Source organism: Bos javanicus, chromosome 1, assembly GCF_032452875.1.
Source record: "Bos javanicus breed banteng chromosome 1, ARS-OSU_banteng_1.0, whole genome shotgun sequence".
Taxonomy (NCBI): Eukaryota; Metazoa; Chordata; class Mammalia; order Artiodactyla; family Bovidae; genus Bos; species Bos javanicus.
In genome coordinates, this window is record NC_083868.1 from 56,595,384 (window position 1) to 56,614,287 (window position 18,904).

At 37.7% G+C, this 18,904-nt stretch overlaps 1 protein-coding gene across 3 annotated transcripts in view; it reads left to right on the forward strand.

The window, feature by feature from the left end:
• The first annotated feature begins 1,730 nt into the window (after positions 1-1,730).
• The window catches only part of CD96 (CD96 molecule), a 98,275-nt gene continuing 81,101 nt past the window's right edge, over positions 1,731-18,904 (forward strand). The window contains exons 1-3 of one of the 3 annotated variants that reach the window (XM_061389485.1): positions 1,731-1,890; positions 3,824-4,180; positions 15,790-15,914. In XM_061389485.1, coding sequence (XP_061245469.1) covers positions 1,830-1,890; positions 3,824-4,180; positions 15,790-15,914 — 543 coding nt within the window. In that variant the 5' untranslated portion in view covers positions 1,731-1,829. The remainder of the gene's footprint in view (positions 1,891-3,823; positions 4,181-15,789; positions 15,915-18,904) is intronic. The other 2 variants (XM_061389549.1, XM_061389492.1) reach the window with 2 other exon arrangements.

The window sequence follows — 18,904 nt, forward strand, 5'->3', positions numbered from 1 at the left end:
CTGAAATCCCTCCCCAGGCTTGTAATGTGTCTCAGTTTAATAGGGACACTAACCTACAGATCAGGGTCTTTGTACTGTATCTTCTGGCCTGTTTTTGCTACTATACTCCATCACTGTGATTTACTGGAATTTCTAGGAGAAAAAGGGCAGAGATGAAAGCATCAAGATCAGTTATATTTCTTCCTGCCTTTCATTCAAAGACTTTTAACTCCCTATCCCTCCCTGAAAATACCTGTCAGCCCCACTTGACCCAACAACTCCAGGGACCTGAGACTTACTGATGAGTTGAGGGTGGGGAGTAAGAATAGAAGTCTGGGAGTCCTGGACTAGGAAATCAGTAACTCTATTGTCTGGCTTTTGCAGGAAACATCATTAGCTGAGTAGTAATGAGTAAGTATGACAGTTGTCATAGCAAATGTTTGTAGTGGTGCTGTAGAGGGTAGCCTGGACGTTCAGGAAGACAGTAGCCCTATTTCATCATGTGAAAAATCTCTTCTCCCAGGTAATTCTAAAATCTCCTGAATGGCAGGAATGATGCTTTATATCTTAGCATCCTCCATATCCCCCTAAATCCTTGCAAGGGACAGATCAGTACATGCATAATAATAGGATACTTGATGACAACCTGCTCAGAATTATCTCCGCCTGACCTCAAAAGAGAAACCATTAAGAACACAACTCAGCCTACTCATTTGTCTTTAGGCTTGCTGGGTGTTTCCTACATTTCAGTAATCAGATTAGGGTCACAGAATATTTCACCAATTGTTCATAAGATGGTATATATTTATTTTTATTCTAGGTTCATTAAACTCATTCTGTAATTCCAGCCTAACATTTCTTAATGTTGGAAGGTAAAGACATCCTATTTTACCCCAAGCTAGAAACCCAGGACAGTTGTATCTGGCAGGGAACAGTCATCATGTCCTTCTGTGAATAACCACACGTCTTTACCAAGGAGTCATTTCCCTGAAATCTAGTCTCTGACCTCTGTAAATGAAAGTTAGTGGGTGGATGTTAACAAGCCTGGGAGCCAGTTGAGGTGGGAGATACTCGGCCTTTGGATTCTGATTGTTTTCTCTGTTTCTCTATGGTGTTTGCTAAAGTATAGACATGCTTTTCTGTCATCATCAAAGCAGACGTCCTGCCCTCATGGTGGGAGACTTTCCTCCCTGACCACCAGCCTATCCTGGATGGAGTGGAAAAGGAGCCTTCACTTCTCCACCTTCAGGGAATGTGGGTTTCCCTGAAAGAAAGGAGATGTTAAAATTCCATTTCCTAGCAGGAGCTGACCTCTGTTACTTTTCAGATTTTATTAAAATTAAATGTGTTAATTCTTTGTCCTTTCACCCTGAAGTAATTCTGGAAAGAAAACATATTTTAAAATTGAACAGAAAGACTATTATGAAAGACGGTGAGCTTACATTTGTTAAACGACTTTGTGCTCTTGCAAAGAAATGCATGAAAAGCACATTATGAACTGCTCTGCATGATTTCCTTTGTTTGGATTTTAGAAGCAGTTTGACTGACACAGAGATCCTGAAGGAGAGAATCTTTGGATATTGAAAATGCTTTTAACGAAGGTGATGCACAAGACTTCAGAGAAAAATTTCAACATTGTTCTGTTGAAGGTTATACTTAGCTGTGAACCACATTACTTTCCTGTTGACGTCTCATTTCCTGGGGTCTTGCCAAGTGATAAACAGACACAGGCGTGTGGTGGGTGTGGGGTTTTTCAGCACGAATAGGGTGTCTGGAGTTTGCTTAGTTAAAGGTGTCTATTGACTTCCGTGATCATTATGAAAATGCTGGTGTGAGGCCTTCAGGAGACAATGGAGAAAAAATGGACATACTGTGCTGTCTATTCCATCATCCAGATGCATTTGGTCAGGGGTAAGGCTTCTGGTTGTCCTTTCTTGTCACACTGGCTGCTTTAGGGAGGAAAGGGGCCTCTGGTCATTGAAAATGCCTTGTGACTACTGCTGGAATTGATCACCAAAGGCAGATTGTTACTAAAGTTTTCAGTTATGTATTTAAGTGGCAGCTCTCAGAGAGATGTAAGGATCTAGAAATGATTACAAATGAGCACTAAAAACAAGAAAGGAATGGGTGGTTTGTGCCACTGCTCTGAGACATTTTCACCCATTTCCTTCCTAAGAGGGTCTCTGGAGTAACTGGAAAACTATGCTTCTTGAAAATGAAATGTTCTCCAAGTGGTTGTCAGAACAACGCTGGAACACTTTAAAAAAAAAGAAAAAATCACAATGCCATCAAGGCTCAGAGCTTCTTGCTCAACTTTTTCTCTCTCTCAAATACTTTCTCTTTTGGATTTAACAAGCTTTTCTCCTCCAAATACTCAGATCTTTGGGAGTTGAACATACGCTGAATTTTAATGAGGCATGTATAGGTATGGACCTGGAAGAAAAAGTAGACTCCTTGTGACAGCAGGGACCAGCGCCTAAAGGGCCTGTTTAAAATAGCAGGAAGAAAGATTCATTCTGCATTCCATAACATGAGGGTATTACTGTGAGCCTGAGTGTCTTAAGAATTAACTGTGCTTTTCAGATATAGCTACAAAGATTTTAAAGAGGATTTCTAAATCAAAGGAGACATTGGAATATAATGCTTTAGATAGGATAAGAGGTGTATTATCAGGCAAAGCCGAGCTCACAGGCAGCTACATTAAACTGCACTAACCTCTGCCTACCCAAACTTCTGCATCCATAAAAGTGTAGTAATTCCCATTCGTCAAGTACCTTTGAGAGCCTGGTTTTTTCTCAGTTGCTTGTCATCTTTTTATCTTTTTCCTTTGTGAGCTTCAGGGGTACTTGTCACAATAATAGATCATGCCTGAAACAGTATTTCATGTTAATTCTAAAACTGAGACCTACACTATGGAAGGCATGTCAGAGGCTTAACATGTCTGAAGTGTCTTGTACCATTTGGTCAAAGAACTGATGAGAGGGAATCTTCTTTCATGTCTAGTATCTCAGTGTTGATTATAGATGCTGCTGCTCAATGGTTTATTTTTAGTGGAAACCCCTACCACTATTTCCCCCTTTTTACCTCAGAAATCCTAACTATAGGGAAATGATGGCCTTTTTGACTCTTTTATATAGAATGTCAAATTTCTTACTCTTCTCAACCAATTTGGAAGGGAGTTTGGAGGTCCTGAAGGTTATAGAAAGAGCGCAGACCCTAGACAACTGAATTCATGTTCTTTCACTGAAGTGTGACTTTAAGCAAATCACTTAGTCTCTCTGTGCCTTTGATGAATAGTGTTAACAGCATTACGCTTTGATGTGTGTGGAGGATTAAACAAGATAACCTATATGTAAAAGCCACCTGTAAACATGTATTTTTTAAAATTGTTATATGCTCATTAGTTACTTTTCAGCTTCAGAAAATAATATTTGGTGTTATTGTGTGTTATGTGCTATTAACTCATAAACAAAAAAGCCAATTATATTCATTGCAGGAATAGCTGTCATAATAGATTTACTAGTGGGCTTCAATCTTTAAATAGGCTTAATTTTTTTCATAGGTATTCAGAGACCTTAAGTTGTGTTTTGGACAGACCAATAGACCAAGAGATATTCAAAATTTACTAACTTCTTCTAGTGTCTTTAAGCAAATGTCTTCTTATTTGTGTTTGAGTTTTATGCTTCTTTCTCTGAATCTGGCACAAGTTCCCTCCGAATGCTAAGGCAGCCAGGAAAGAAAGTTCCACCTGCTCCCTCAGTTCACCAGGGTAACCAAGGTCTTTCACCAAGGAATCCCTCTCTGTGAATCATGCAAACTGATGGCTCACACCCTTCCTTTTCAGGAATAGTGGAAGAAACATTCGGTGCGGAAGAACACATTTACGCTTTACCTGGCTCTGATGTCAACCTGACCTGCCAAACACAGAAGAAAGGCATCTTGGTGCAGATGCAGTGGTCCAAGGTCACTGATAAGGTGGACTTGCTTGCAGTTTATCATCCCCAACATGGCTTCTACTGTGATAGCAAGAGTGCCTGTAGGTCACTGGTGGCTTTCAGAGAACCTCCTGGGAATGTGTTTGAGTGGACTCTGTACTTGAGGAATGTTTCCTCCTCGACCACCGGGAAGTATGAGTGTAGCTTCACTCTGTATCCAGAGGGCATTCAGACGAAAATCTACAGCCTAAAGATCCAGACAAATGGTAAGCATGACTGCAAGTGGGAAGGAAGCATGTGTTGAAAGCATTCAGCTTTCAACAAGTATGTATTCTGAGCCAGCCATGTGCCAAGCACAGTGCCTAAGTACAGAAAGGTTGAGTGAAAAGAGGTATTGCCTGGAAATGAAGACAGAAATTGATCAAATAATGCTATGAATAAATGTTAAATTGAAGCAGTGATAAGTGATAAAGGCTACAGTGGTTTTGTGAGAGTATGTGATAGAAGCCACGGAAATGGACTCTGAGAAAGTGGCACCTGAGCCGAGGTCTGAAGACTGTGTAGATATTAACACTATTTGGGAGGTGGGAGATTTATGACGGATCCAGAGACAGGAAACTGCTGTTGTGAAGGGCTATGCAGTGTTTGAGAACATGGGGAAATGCCAGTGGGACTGCGGTGCAGAATTAAGGGATGAAGTGGGAGGTACAGTAAGGACCAGATCATACCGAACCTTGTCAACCATGTTCAAGGCTTTGATATTTATCTAAGCACCTTGGGAAGACATCGAAGTATTTTCATCCAAAGGATGGCATGACATTTAAAGCCTGATTGAATTTGTGTTATGAAAAGACGGTGCTGGCTTCACCAGCACCAGTATGCGAATGAAGTGAAAGGGGATGAGAAGAAAAGGTGGAGAGAACTTAGGGAACAACCCCAGTAAAGTAATGCAGAGGAGACAGAGTGGTTGTTTGGATAGATATAGAAAGAAGATGACAAATTTGATGCTTTGGGCATTAAACAGGTAGGACTTCATAATAGAGTGGATCTAGGACAATGGCAACGGAGAAGGCAATGGCACCCCACTCCAGTACTCTTGCCTGGAAAATCCCATGGACAGAGGAGCCTGGTAGGCTGCAGTCCATGGGGTCACTAAGAGTCGGACACGACTGAGCGACTTGACTGTCACTTTTCACTTTCATGCATTGGAGAAGGAAATGGCAACCCACTCCAGTACTCTTGCCTGGAAAATCCCATGGACAGAGGAGCCTGGTGGGCTGCCGTCTATGGGGTCACACAGAGTTGGACACGACTGAAGCGACTTAGCAGCAGCAGCAGCAGGACAATGGCAGTGTGAGTGAAGGAGAGAGAAAACATGCATGTGTCTGACATGTACACCTGAACGGTGGTGCCATTCACTGAGATGGGAGACTAAGGAATCAGAACAGATTTGTGGGGGGAATTTATCAAAGTGGCTTTGGATATATTTCTTATAAGGCAGGGAAAAGTACCAAGGAGGCTGCAGAATGTGTAGCATTCACTCATACTTGCTTTATAGGGCCACCTTTGGAGGCAGGACTCCTAGGTTGAAGTTCTAATTCCTTTCTGGCTGGAACTGAATTTCACCTGGGGATTGGCATGTACGTTCTCTGAGCCCATCTGAAAAATGATGATAATAATGGCTACCCTAAATTAGTTGGTCCTCAAGTAAATTATCTCTATACTAGTGGAAAAAATGAAAACAAAAGTCAACAAATGGAAAATGCATACGAAATGGAATGATTTTAACTTAGGGACAAAGTGAACTGGTGGTATAAGAAAAAAATACAACAAAAACTAACTCACAAAGGCCATGCTTAAAGAAGGCAAGGAGCTGCCCAGGACAAACAACACATATGGATTTATTATCTCCTCTCCACTTTTCATCAAGAGATAAGACCATGGTGTTGGCAGTCCAGCTACAGAGCAGGACCTCTTCTACTTCTGCCTTAACAGTGCCCCAATTCCCATTGCTGTTTTCCAGGAAAAAATACTTCATTTGGGGATGGATTGGGGTGATAAGGTAGAATGAAGAGAAATGAGAAGATCTGTATAGAGTTTACCTGCATAATATATATTTTGAAGTCAGGTAGTCTGGATTTGAGGAGAAGACAATGGCACCCCACTCCAGTACTCTTGCCTGGAAAATTCCATGGATGGAGGAGCCTGGTAGGCTACAGTCCATGGGGTCGCAAAGAGTTGGACAGGACTGAACGACTTCACTTTCTTTATTTCTTTTCTTTAATATGGAGCCAAACAGAACATTTGCCACACTTTAGCACAAGTACATGTTGAACTTCAGTTTAGACAAAGATTTTTTTTATCTTCTTCTTAGAACTGTAAACTATGCTGCTACATATCTGAGAACCTAATGTTTATTCCATGGAGAATTGACGACATGGATAGGAAATAGGAGGTGGGAATGACTGGACATAAAGACAGCCAATGGAAAGGAGATATTGTGTCATTCAGAAAGGAGAGTGGTGCTGCCTTTGAAGGGAAATGTATTTCTTAAAGGGCCAAGCTTCTAGCTGCTAAAAACAGCAAATCACTGGGGAGACAGAAGTCATGTATACATGCTTTGTGCTTGTCAGTTCCCAATTGTCTGATTATAACTTTGCTGTTCATCAGCTGGACCAGAGGAGAGAGAAATGGCATCCGTGTTAAAAAAATGTTCTGGTGCTGTGTATTTGGGTATAAAGGGAGAAAAATAGAAAAGAAAAAAAAAAAAAGGAGGGGGAAACTCTTTCACCACGCAGTGATCAAAGATGCGTGTGCTCAGTCCCTCAGTTGTGTCTGACTCTTTCAACTCCATGGACTGTAGCCCATCAGGCTCCTCTGTCCATGGGATTTCCCAGGCAAAAATACTAGAGTGGGTTGCCATTTCCTCCTCCAGGGCATCTCCCCAACCCAGGGATTGAACCAGTTGTCTCTTACATTTCCTTCATTGGCGAGGAGGCTTTTTACCACTAGTGCCACCTGATCAAAGATGTGAGCCTGGTATAAACCTAGGGGACAGGTATTTAGATGGGGCGTCTTGAGGTGTTACTCAAAAGCCCTGTCAAATTCCCCCAATGATATCTTTTTCCCCTTAATTCTTTTGATCTTCGCTCACTTCTCCTCTCCCTTGTGCCACTTCCCTCTCACATCCCTGGGAGACCTTCAACAGGTTGGTTGGGTCGGCAAAGCACACATGAGTGCAAGTATGTGCAGTAGGTGAACAAATACAAATTGAAGTGGTGTGTAAAAAATGCTGAGGGACCAGAGGTGGTTGTGACCTCTTTCCGTTTCCTCTCTGTTGTCTGCGGGGTCAGTCTCTTCCCTGTCTGTTCACAAAACAATGTAAAGCCTGCCTGCCTGCCCATGTTCCTGGAGCCTTTGAGGGAAAAGCTGAGAAGCTGAGGGAAAATGCTTTGAGGGAAAAGCTGGGAAGGGACTCTTCTACTGTACCTTGTTCCTTTGTATGAACTAGTGCTCTGAGGCTGTGGAAGAGGGCAGAAATGTTACACACCGTTCGGCATGTGCTTCTTTTTTCATTTTCATTTGACAGAGTTTCCTTTTAGATTAGCATTTGATTTATTCCAAGAAACACAATTCTTTGAGTCAAGCCTTGGTTGATTGTAATCCAGGTTTCCTTCATTTGATGCTACTGGATCACACAGTGCTTCAGACTATTAAGACTAATGCGTTTAAAATACGTAGTTGTTAGGACAGACACATGTGGCTTTAATTTCCCAGATTACAGCAAAAGTCTTGGGCGGGGGAGGTGTTCATGCTTTTAGAAGCATTAGTAGGAGAAAAAGGAGGAATGGTAGAAGGAGGAGGAGGTGTGGGAATAAAGTAGTATAGACTGTAATAACAGAGGGGTAGTACTGGTAATAGAAAGGAATAATCTTGATACTATAATCTTGAAAATCTTAGTCTAACTGCATGCTGTTACCCTGCCTACAGGCATAATTCATTCTTCAACCTTTTTTCCTCAGTTTCATTGAGGTATAATTGACATGTAACTTTGTATTCACTTTAGGTATACAACATGATGATCTTATATGTGTGTATGTGTGTGTGTGTGTGTGTGTGTGTGTGTGAAGTAATCATCATAGTAAGTTCAGTTAACATCCATCACCTCACACAGTTACAATTTTTTTTTTATGATGAAGACCTTTAAGATGTACTTTCTTTAGCAACTTTTAAACATGAAGTATGGTTTTTCACTTTAATCATTATGCTCTACATAACATCTGCAGAATTTATCTATCTTACAACTGGAACTTTATACCTTTTTATCATCTTCATTCATTTTGCCCACTTCCCACCCCCTGCCTCTGACCAGTCTATTCTCTTAATCTGAAGGCTGTCTGACATTTCTTATTTTTCTTTGCCAGTGCATCTGTTGAGCAAACTTGATTATTTGTCTTGTATAATTACCCACAGCCTGGATTTTGCTTTTACATCTCATGGTATCTCCATGCTCTTCTTTCACCTTTTAGTTAGGTATACATATTTGATCACATTTATTTTTATCTTCTGGTAAGAATATTTCATAGATGATGTTGTGTAGTTACATCAGCACTACATAATGTCTGGTTGTGTGATGTTAACAGCCATTGATGGGTATTGCCTTAGATCCATTCATTCAGTATTGGCTGCTGGATAGTGATGTTCTAATTTTTCATTCCTTCATTTATCAGCTGAAATGTTCTTATAAAGAGAAACTTCTTCTCATGAACCAATTATTTATTAGATATACAATTGGTTTAAAAAAAACAAAGAATAGACACTTGATTCTTTCCCTTTACCAGTTTTAAAAATCAGTTTGTTCACTAACATTTTTAGGTGACAAATAAGTATTTGTGTTCAGTATCAAGAATCTATATGAACTTAAGCATATTAGTGAGTTTTAATTCATTATAGTTATTATCTTTATTAGGCTGAAAATATACTATATATAAAATCTATTAACCTTTTGTGATATGAATTGCAAATATTTTCTCAGTTTTTCATCTATCCATACTTTCTTATGGTATTGTTTCCAGTGCAGCATAATTCTTACTTTTTGAAATAAAATCTATCACTTTTTCCTTAATGGTTCTAATTTTGAGTCATACTTACGAAAAATTTTCCCCATTCCTAGATTATACAGAAATACACTCTTTATTTCTAACTCTTCTATGTTTTTAAAATTAGTATTTAAAATTTTGATGTTAAGTTTCTAGTGTTAAATACTATATCAAAATATATTTTTATTATTTCTAGTACTTTTTTGTTATTTCCTACTTCTTTTCCTCTCTGTGGTTCAGTTTGGAAATTTTCTATTGATGTATTTAACAATTAACAAATAGTGTTTTTCTTGATACACAGTAATTTTTCAATCTCATCAAATTCATTCTTAATTTCTGATATTATATTTTACAGTTATTGTTTTTGATAGAGTTTTAATTCTTTGATGAACTTGTTCATTTTTTCATCTATTCCCTTCATCTTTTTCTCTATTCTTGAATATGTTAAAAAGTTATTTTAATATCCTTATTGTTAACTCCAATGTTTCTAGTTTTCTATGTATGCAGTTTGTTATATGTATTACATATATAAAGAAGACATATTGTGCTGTTAATGACAATAATAACAAAAGGAAGGGATGTGCTGGAGTAAGTTGTGAAAAAAAAGAGAAAAGTAGACCAAAAAACAGACACATGAACGATCTCATGTAATAGACCCAACAGAACAGTGCTATAATTAATGATTTGAAGAATTTCATGTTCTTAAAAAAAAAACTGAGAAGAAAAAAAGAAAATATATATAAAACCTTATATTGACCCATATAGTTATCATTTCATATGCTCTTCATTTCATCCCATGGAGAGAAGTTACTATTTGGTATCATTTCCTTTCAGCCTGAGGGACATAGTTTAGAATTTCACATAAGAAAAATCTACTTGCCATGAATTGTTTTGTCTTTTTTTCTCATTTTTATTTTTGAACATTAGTTTCACTAAGTGTAAAATTCTTAGTGGACTGTTTCTTCTTTCAGTATTTTGAACATGTCTCTGATCTTCATTGTTTCCAGTGAGACGTGAGCCATTGATTCTGTTATTGGTCCCTACGTGTGATAAGTTTGACATTTTTTCCTTGCTGATTGCTTTCATAATTTTCTCTTTGTTTTGGCTTTTGGCAGTTTGATTATGATATGCTTAGGTGGGTATTTGGTTACATTTGTGTTACTTAGGTTTTAAAGTTCTTGAATGTGTAGATTAATTTGGAGAAATTTTTAAAAAATCAAATATAAAGTTTTTGGCTTTTGTTTCTTCAAGTATTTGTTCTGCCCTCCTCTGTTTCATCTCTCCTTCTATGAGTCTAATTACATATATGTTAGAACATTTGATTTGTCCTATATGGTTCTGAAACTCTGTTTTCCTTCGATCTTTTCTCTCTGTTCTTCAGATTAGGTAATTTATATTAATCATTATTTAGGTATGCTGTTTTCTTTTTTCTTCTGCCATCTCAAATTGGCTGTTGAGAATCTCCAGTGAATTTTTTAATTTTTATTATTGACTTTTAAACTCTGGAATAATCATCTGTTTCTTTTTATCTTCACTAAAATTCCCTATGTATTGAATCATTGTCACCATATTTTGCTTTAATCCTTTGAACATACTTTTAATAGCTGCTTTGAAGTCTGTTAAATCTAATGTATGGTCTACTCAGTGAATTTCAATGAACCACTTTTTTCTTCAGTATGGGTCACACTTTCTTGTTTCCTTCATACATCATCATTTTGTTGTTGCTGTTGAAAGCTAAACATTTAAAAAAAATAACATGACAACTCTAGATTCTGTGGGTTTTTAAAATTTTCAATAACTTAATCGTATTTAAATTGCAAAATCTCTCTCTTTTGGCCGTACACGTATACCTCTGCTTAGCTTTTCACTATAATTCTCATGTCTTTAGTTTTGTTTCCAAGGAATTGCGCATACATTGTCAAATTCCCTTTGTTGGTCCACAGATGAATTTGGTAAAAATTGTGCTCAAATACCTCAAGCCCAATAGGCTTCCACCCTCTACACATAGACGTCTGTATGGGAGGGAATTAGAGACTGCGTGCAAAGTTGCGACAGTAATACCTCCCTTGGCCTTCACTTTTCACTGAGCTCTCTCAGATCCCCTTACTCATGTATATTTTTCCCAGTCAGCCTGGGATGTGTAAAGAATTTATGTCAGCTCTTTTATGACTCTGATTTCTAGAATCTCTGTGAACTGTCTGTCTGGTCTGCCACTCACCCCACTGGGACTGCACACCCAGGGTAACCAGGCCTCAGTTTTTTTATGTTGCCTACCACTTGCTAGCTGACAATGTGAAGGATTATCATGCTCAGACCTAACTTAAGTCTGTCCCTTTTGGAAGTAAAGCTGCTGGGTTTTGTAGCCAGCTCTAAGATGGTGAAATGACCTTTCTCCCCGACCTAGTTGAGAAAGGTGATGCTGCTGCTGCTGCTAAGTCGCTTCAGTCATGTCCAACTCTGTGCGACCCCATGAACGGCAGCCCACCAGGCTCCCCGTCCCTGGGATTCTCCAGCCAAGAATACTCGAGTGGGTTGCCATTTCCTTCTCCAATGCATGAAAGTGAAAAGTGAAAGTGAAGTCGCTCAGTCATGTCCGACTCTTGGTGACCCCATGGACTGCAGCCCACCAGGCTCCTCTGTCCATGGGATTTTCAGACAAGAGAACTGGAGTGGGGTGCCATTGCCTTCTCTGGAGAAAAGTGATGGAAGGATCCCAAAGCAAGCAGGCTGAAGACTCCTACTGTTCTTACTGAAGCTCTGGTGGCTTGTCAAAGAAGAAATGTTTATCAATTAAATGTTTGTCTTTGGTCAATTTCCAGGGCCCTGAAAATGGTGATTTTTAACACATTTGCTCAGTTTTATATGTATCTTTTTTTCACTGACCTCTTCATGCTCCCGAAACAAGGAGTCCCTCAATATCCACCCAACCGTGTTTTTGACACTTATATTGTATCTTCACTTAAAATATATATTCATTACTACTCACTTATAACAATTATTTATTCTTTGTGCTAAAGGTAAATACATATTCAACACTTACCCTCAGCCTTTATGTAAATGTCTCTTCAGTTTGAAGTATATTCTGTTGGAGAATATTCAGGAAATGCTCATGGGGCAGTATTCCCTGAGCTCTTGTGTGACTTTTAATAAGTTTTATTTTTATAATCTTCATGTTAAAGATTGAATATAATATCCTTAACTCATATTTTCTTTCCTTGAGTATATTAAATATATTGTGTGTAAGTTGTTGCTTAGTCATGTCCAACTCTTTGCAAGCCCATGGACTATAGCCTGCCAGGCCCCTCTGTCCACTGAATTCTCCAGACAAGAATACTGGAGTGGGTTGCCATTCCCTTCTCCAGGGAATCTTCCTGACCCAGGGTTTGAACCTGGTCTCCAGCATTGCAGGGAGATTCTTTACCATCTGAGCCACCAGGGAAGCCCATTAAATTTTACTATATTATTTTCTGGCGTAAAGAATTGCTGTCCAAAAATTAATAACAATTTGATTTTCTTTCCCCAGAACTGATTTTGTTTAACATTTTTATAAAAATATGCTTAATATCCATTCTGAGAGTATTTTCCTACTTTTGAAGTAAAATCTTTTAATATATATTTTCTAATCATTTTATTTTAAGAAACTGTACTAGAGTTATAATTTCCAGTGTTTTTCTATTGTTTATTTCCTTAAGTATTGTTTATTAAACATATTCTCCATCTTCTTGCCTATCTCTTTTACCTCTTTTTGCTTATAAAATCCATTATTTATTAACATTTCACTTAAAAATTTCCCTCATTCTATTTTTTAAATTTCTTTTAATGCATTAACTTTTGTATTAATACATTATTGGTTTTTTTTTCTAGTTTGCTCTTAATTTCTGAAATGATTTTAAAAACTTATTTCCAACCCTTTCTTGAATTTTCTCACTTATCTTCTAAAGAATTTCTTCTCTCCAAATGACTCATTTAGAAGTCTTTCTAAAATTTATCATAGCTTACATCATTTTCTTTATTTCTTTTAGTTCATTTTGAATAATTGAGCTATAGTTTTTATTTATTTTGAAGTCATGTCTTTCTAATATGCTGTTATTATTGTAGGAATATTACTTTGCTTTCTATTCTCTTTTTTTCTTATGGTATCTTTACATGTGATTCCAACCCACTTTTTTCTATTGCTCTAAATATGTTTGTTAAATTGACTTTTATCACAGAAGAGTACACCAGGCTATCTTTTCTAGAGTCTTCACTGTCTCTAGAGCTCTCCTATTATTTTCAAAAAAAATTATATGCCATTATACTTTATAAAATGCACTTCCTTTCCTCCTATCCCTCACTTTTATCTAAATTGCCTCTCTGCTTTCTCCTGTTGGGCCTGTCTGATATAATTTGGATTGTAATCCCAGGGGTTTTGTCTCAGAGTGGGATTTCTCTGAAAAGTCCCCTCTACTCTAGCACTGACAAGCCTTTTCATTTTTCCCTTGAAGGCTCTGGGAGTTTGGTGCCTACAAACTTCTTTCTCTATTTCTGCTGCTATTCTCAGATTAGTTTGCCTTTCTTTCCAGTGATTCTCTGTTGACTTTTTTCTGGACGGTATGAGGGGTAAGTTCTTAGTTCTAAAGGCCACTGATTTTCCTGTTTCTTTTTGCACAGTTGCTTACACCACAGTGGTTTGTTGATTTGTTCCCAACTATTAATGATGTTATATTGTTATTTAGTGTTCCCATAGATATTGCCTATAGTTTTACTACTCTAGTTCATCTGTTTTTATTAGGAATCTCAGGGATATTAGAGTTATGCCACTTGTATTGCCAACTTCTCAGAATCTGGACAAACTTTATAAAAATTTACTACTTATGTGTTTGGGTAATGCACATTAAAATAGAATTAACGTATCAAGTAGATTTCATAAACTATACAAATATGTGCCTTGGTCAGTCTTTGTTTAAAATAAATGATGTAAGGAGAACAATTATAATCTCAAGAATAAAATTAAATAGTATTAATGGTGGTATGCAAATAATGGCCAAAAAATTTGGTGGTGATATACATGTAACTCCATTTGGGAGTGCTGTTATAGTAAATGCTTTTAACCATAAAAGACAGGAATTTTGTTATTGTTGTTTTGTTCTGGTTTTTAAATTCTGACGTTGGAGTAATATATGGAAGCAGCAATGGAGAGCAAGAAAAGCCCTGATCCAATCCTCCTGATCTTGAGGCAATAAGGATATAGGAAAATAAACAACCACTATCTGAGAATGATGCAGGGAAGATGGGCCCTAATGGGAAGGCCTGGCTTCAATTAAGAAAGCAGGAGGAGAGAGTTATCATTAAAGAGGACAACTGATATTGACAAGAGCTTGAAATGCAGCAAAACTTTAAAGGCAAAATACAACATTTGAAATATTCCCATGTATTTTAAAAATGTGCTGTTGATAATAAGGAGAATGTTCATACCTCATGACCTATTAATTATACTTCTGAGAATGTATCTTAAGTAGCTAAATGGTCAGAAGAAAGCTATTAGTTTAAGGATGAACCTTGCTATAAAGATTGTAATAGTTTAAATAAGTTAAAAACTGAAAAAGCATATGATTCAATACTTGAAAATTGCTAAACAAATTATGATGTATATATGTAATGTAATAGAAATTTCAACCACAGGTAGCTTAAGAATCATGCAAAATCTTTTAAGTAAAGCTATAGGTAACACTTGATGGTAAATAAAATTGCAAAGTATGAAAAAAATAGCTGCACACAAACAAGATTTGTATAAATACAGGAAAAAAGAATAAGATTTTCAGGATATTAAGATGATAGAATTGTTGTCATTTATAAGTTATTTTCTGATATTATAGTTTACTCACAAATGTATATATATGTATATATAACTTTCCCCAAAAGAGAGACTATAAAACTATTTATCTCATATCACTTTAAAAATGAAAATAATTCATTAGACATGCTTCCTTGGAGTTTCCTGATGTGTTTTTCTGTGTGATTTCTTCTTTGGAGAAATATCTGTAAGCTCTAAAAAGACAATCAGATATAAAAGCAGTGAAAAGATCAGCATATGTCAGAAGTTTGGTGAAAGGAAGGGATGAAAAGGCAGAGCACAAAGAATTTTTAGGTCAGTGAAACTATTCTATATGATATTACAAGAGTGGATATATATCAGACTTTGGTCAAAATTCATGGAATGTACAACACCAAAAGTGAGCCTTATGTAAATAAAATATGGACTTTGGGTGATGATGTGTTTGATGTAGTTTCATTGATTGTAATGAAGGCATCACTGTGGTTAGCGATGTTAACGGGGGAGATTGTGCATGCATGAGGGCAGGGTATATATGGAAACTGTACTTTCCACTCAATTTTGCTATGTACCTAAAACTTCTCTAAAAAAAATTGTCTGCTAAAAATTTTAAAAGACAACTGAGGCCAGATTATAATGTTTTATATTCTACCTGATCCAAGAAATATGATCTAAAGACTAATGCACCAACTTGAAGTTAAAGCAGAAGAATGTACTGAACTGTGAGTTGGATTCTGTTAAGGGAGTTTCCCCATAGTTATTCAGTGATAGACAACCCTGTGCTTCTCAGTGACCCTGTTACACCATTTATACAATGAGGACTGTAGGCAGTGGGGTCCTCTTCATAGGTATACCCTGAAGATAGTTGAATCTCTATACTAAAACTATTCTCGTTTCTTGGATTAAAAATACTTTATAGACCAATCACAGATCCATGTCTTTCCCTCCTTATGTTTTGTTACAGTTGCACAAGAAGAATGGAAAAACAACCATACAATAGAAATAGAGATAAATGGGACTCTGGAAATACCATGCTTTCAAAACACTTCCTTAGAAATTTCATCTGTGCTCACCTTTGCATGGCTGGTGGTAAGTGTTGCCCTTTTCAGTGAATAATGGCCATGATCTTTAAATATTAATGAAGTGAAGATGAATAACAAGTAATAATAGGGAAGGAAGCACACTGGATAAGAGACAAGCATTATGTGAAGGTTGAGTTAATGTCTGGAGGAAGGACGGGAGGGCACTATGGGATTCCTTCCAACTCGGCAAGCCCCCAGGTCTTTGAATGCAGTGACTTAGAAAAGAGTTCCTAAAGGTTAGTTTATATTTCAAGCTATATACTCAACAATGATAACAGAAAGAAAAAAGTGTGATGGTGCCCTGGAGAGGAGCCACATCCAGCAGAAGCCCCTACTCATCCTTATTTGTTTACACATAGCACATGCAGGGGCATAGACTCCCTTTTTTCCCAGAACCCTACTACCACATCCTGGAAAATAAACAACATTTCTTGGACAGGAAACACAAACTCTTAACGCACATCAAACACAAATAGAAAACGCCCATGAGAGAAGCAGTATGTCTATACAAAACACCACTGCCCGGCTCCATCACGGCCACAGGTAACGACAGGCCTATGGCAGCTATGTTTTCTGACTTACAAGAATAAAACAAAACAGACATATGGATTTTTATGTGAAATTTTCCAAGGCAAGTCAACCAAATGGCATCCAGCTATTAACCAATATATAGAGTGGACTCCTAATACTACTGTTAAATCAGTTGATAACACAAGCCTTACATAATTATAATTACCATAAACACTATTTTGAGAATCATGAAATGGGTGGGGTTATTTAGATGATCCAGACTATGACTGTATCAATTTTTCAGGTCTTCATCAAAATGAAAACACAAGATTTTAAAATTCTTACATAACTAATAAATGTCCATGAGTATAGCAGCTGATACCATCTGCAAAATACTGTACTTGCATGGTTGATCATTTATGTTACAAGTTAGTAGAGTTTTGTGGACTGTCTTGGAAACTGACCCTTCGTGTAAAAAGATTTCTCTGAGGATGTGCCAAATCCAAAATAACTGACTTTCAGGAAGACTTTAAAATATAACCTACTAATAATTTTTTATTGTCTAGATATTTTTTGGATAGTTAGTATGATCAAAAAACATTATAAAATGCCTTTCTCAAATTGTTCTAAAAGCTGCAGTGTCTGTTTATAATGTCGAAAAACATATGCTCCCCCTTTTTATGGTTTGGTTGCTGAAATGTAAGACTTCCTGCCTGACATTATGCCCATCATTAAAAAGTCAGTTTTTCTTAACTAATGTGATACAAGGTGGTTCTTAGGGAAAAAAAATTGAGATTACAGATTTTCTCAAGAAGACAGAAACTTGATGTACTAAACATTACTGTAATGCAAATACAGTATCTATACCTAGTTTACATTATTAATATTTCCACCAATGGGCAAAAATTTTCCACCCTAATTATCAGTAATTCACTATTAATAGGGGTAGTAATATTTAATAGTAATCAAAAAGATTAAGATTTAATAAAGCTTTACTTAGAGATTTTTGTGGGCTGTTAAGTTGATCTGTAGTATCCTTTTCATATCTGAAGAGAGTCTAATCTGTTTTTCCAAGAAACTGTTAAAGTTTTCAGTCAGCTTGTATCTTTTCTGTGACACTGAACTTCTCCAGAGCAAAAAGCTGCATTACTCATTTTAAAAATCCCTAGATCTAGTATATTGCCTTGACTATCAGTTCAGTTCATTTCAGTTCAGTCGCTCAGTCGTGTCCAACTCTTTGCGACCCCGTGAATCGCAGCACGCCAGAACTGTCCATCACCAACTCCCGGAGTTCATTCAGACTCATGTCCATTGAGTCAGTGATGCCATCCAGCCATCTCATCCTCTGTTGTCCCTTTCTCCTCCTGCCCCCAATCCCTCCCAGCATCAGACTCTTTTCCAATGAGTCAACTCTTCGCATGAGGTGGCCAAAGTACTGGAGTTTCAGCTTTAGCATTATTCCTTCCAAAGAAATCCCAAGGCTGATCTCCTTTAGAATGGACTGGTTGGATCTCCTTGCAGTCCAATGGACTCTCAAGAGTCTTCTCCAACACCACAGTTCAAAAGCATCAATTCTTTGGCGCTCAGCTTTCTTTACAGTCCAACTCTCACATCCATACATGACCACTGGAAAAATCGTAGCCTTGACTAGATGGACCTTTGTTGGCAAAGTAATATCTCTGCTTTTCAATATGCTATCTAGGTTGGTCATAAATTTTCTTCCAAGGAGTAAGCGTCTTTTAACTTCATGGCTGTAGTCACCATCTACAGTGATTTTGGAGCCAAAAAAAAATAAAGTCTGACACTGTTTCCACTGTTTCCCCATCTATTTCCCATGAAGTGATGGGACCAGATGCCATGATCTTCGTTTTCTGAATGTTGAGCTTTAAGTCAACCTTTTCACTCTCCACTTTCACCTTCATCAAGAGGCTCCTTAGTTCCTCTTCACTTTCTGCCATAAGGGCGGTGTCATCTGCATATCTGAGGCTATTGATATTTCTCCCGGCAATCTTGATTCCAGTCTTTGCTTCTGCCAGCCCAGCGTTTCTTCTCATGATGTACTCTGAGGCACTCTGCTGCTGCTCATTCGCTTCAGTCGTGTCTGACTCTGTGCAGCCTCATAGAGGGCAGCCTACCAGGCTCCCTGGTCCCTGGGATTCTCCAGGCAAGAACACTGGAGTGGGTTGCCATTTCCTTCTCCAATGGATGAAAGTGAAAAGTGAAAGTGAAAAGTGAAAGTGAAGTCGCTCAGTCGTGTCCAACTCTTATCGACCCCATGGACTGCAGCCAACCAGGCTCCTCCTTCCATGGGATTTTCCAGGCAAGAGTACTGGAGTGGGGTGCCATTGCCTTCTCCGAGGCACTCAGTAAATATCTAATAAATAATTGAATGGATTTGTTTCATTTCTCTTTGTCCTCTCCCTTCATAGTCCTATTTGTTGGCTTCCTATTAAATGGGTGATCACTAAACCTCATGCTGGCTGTGGG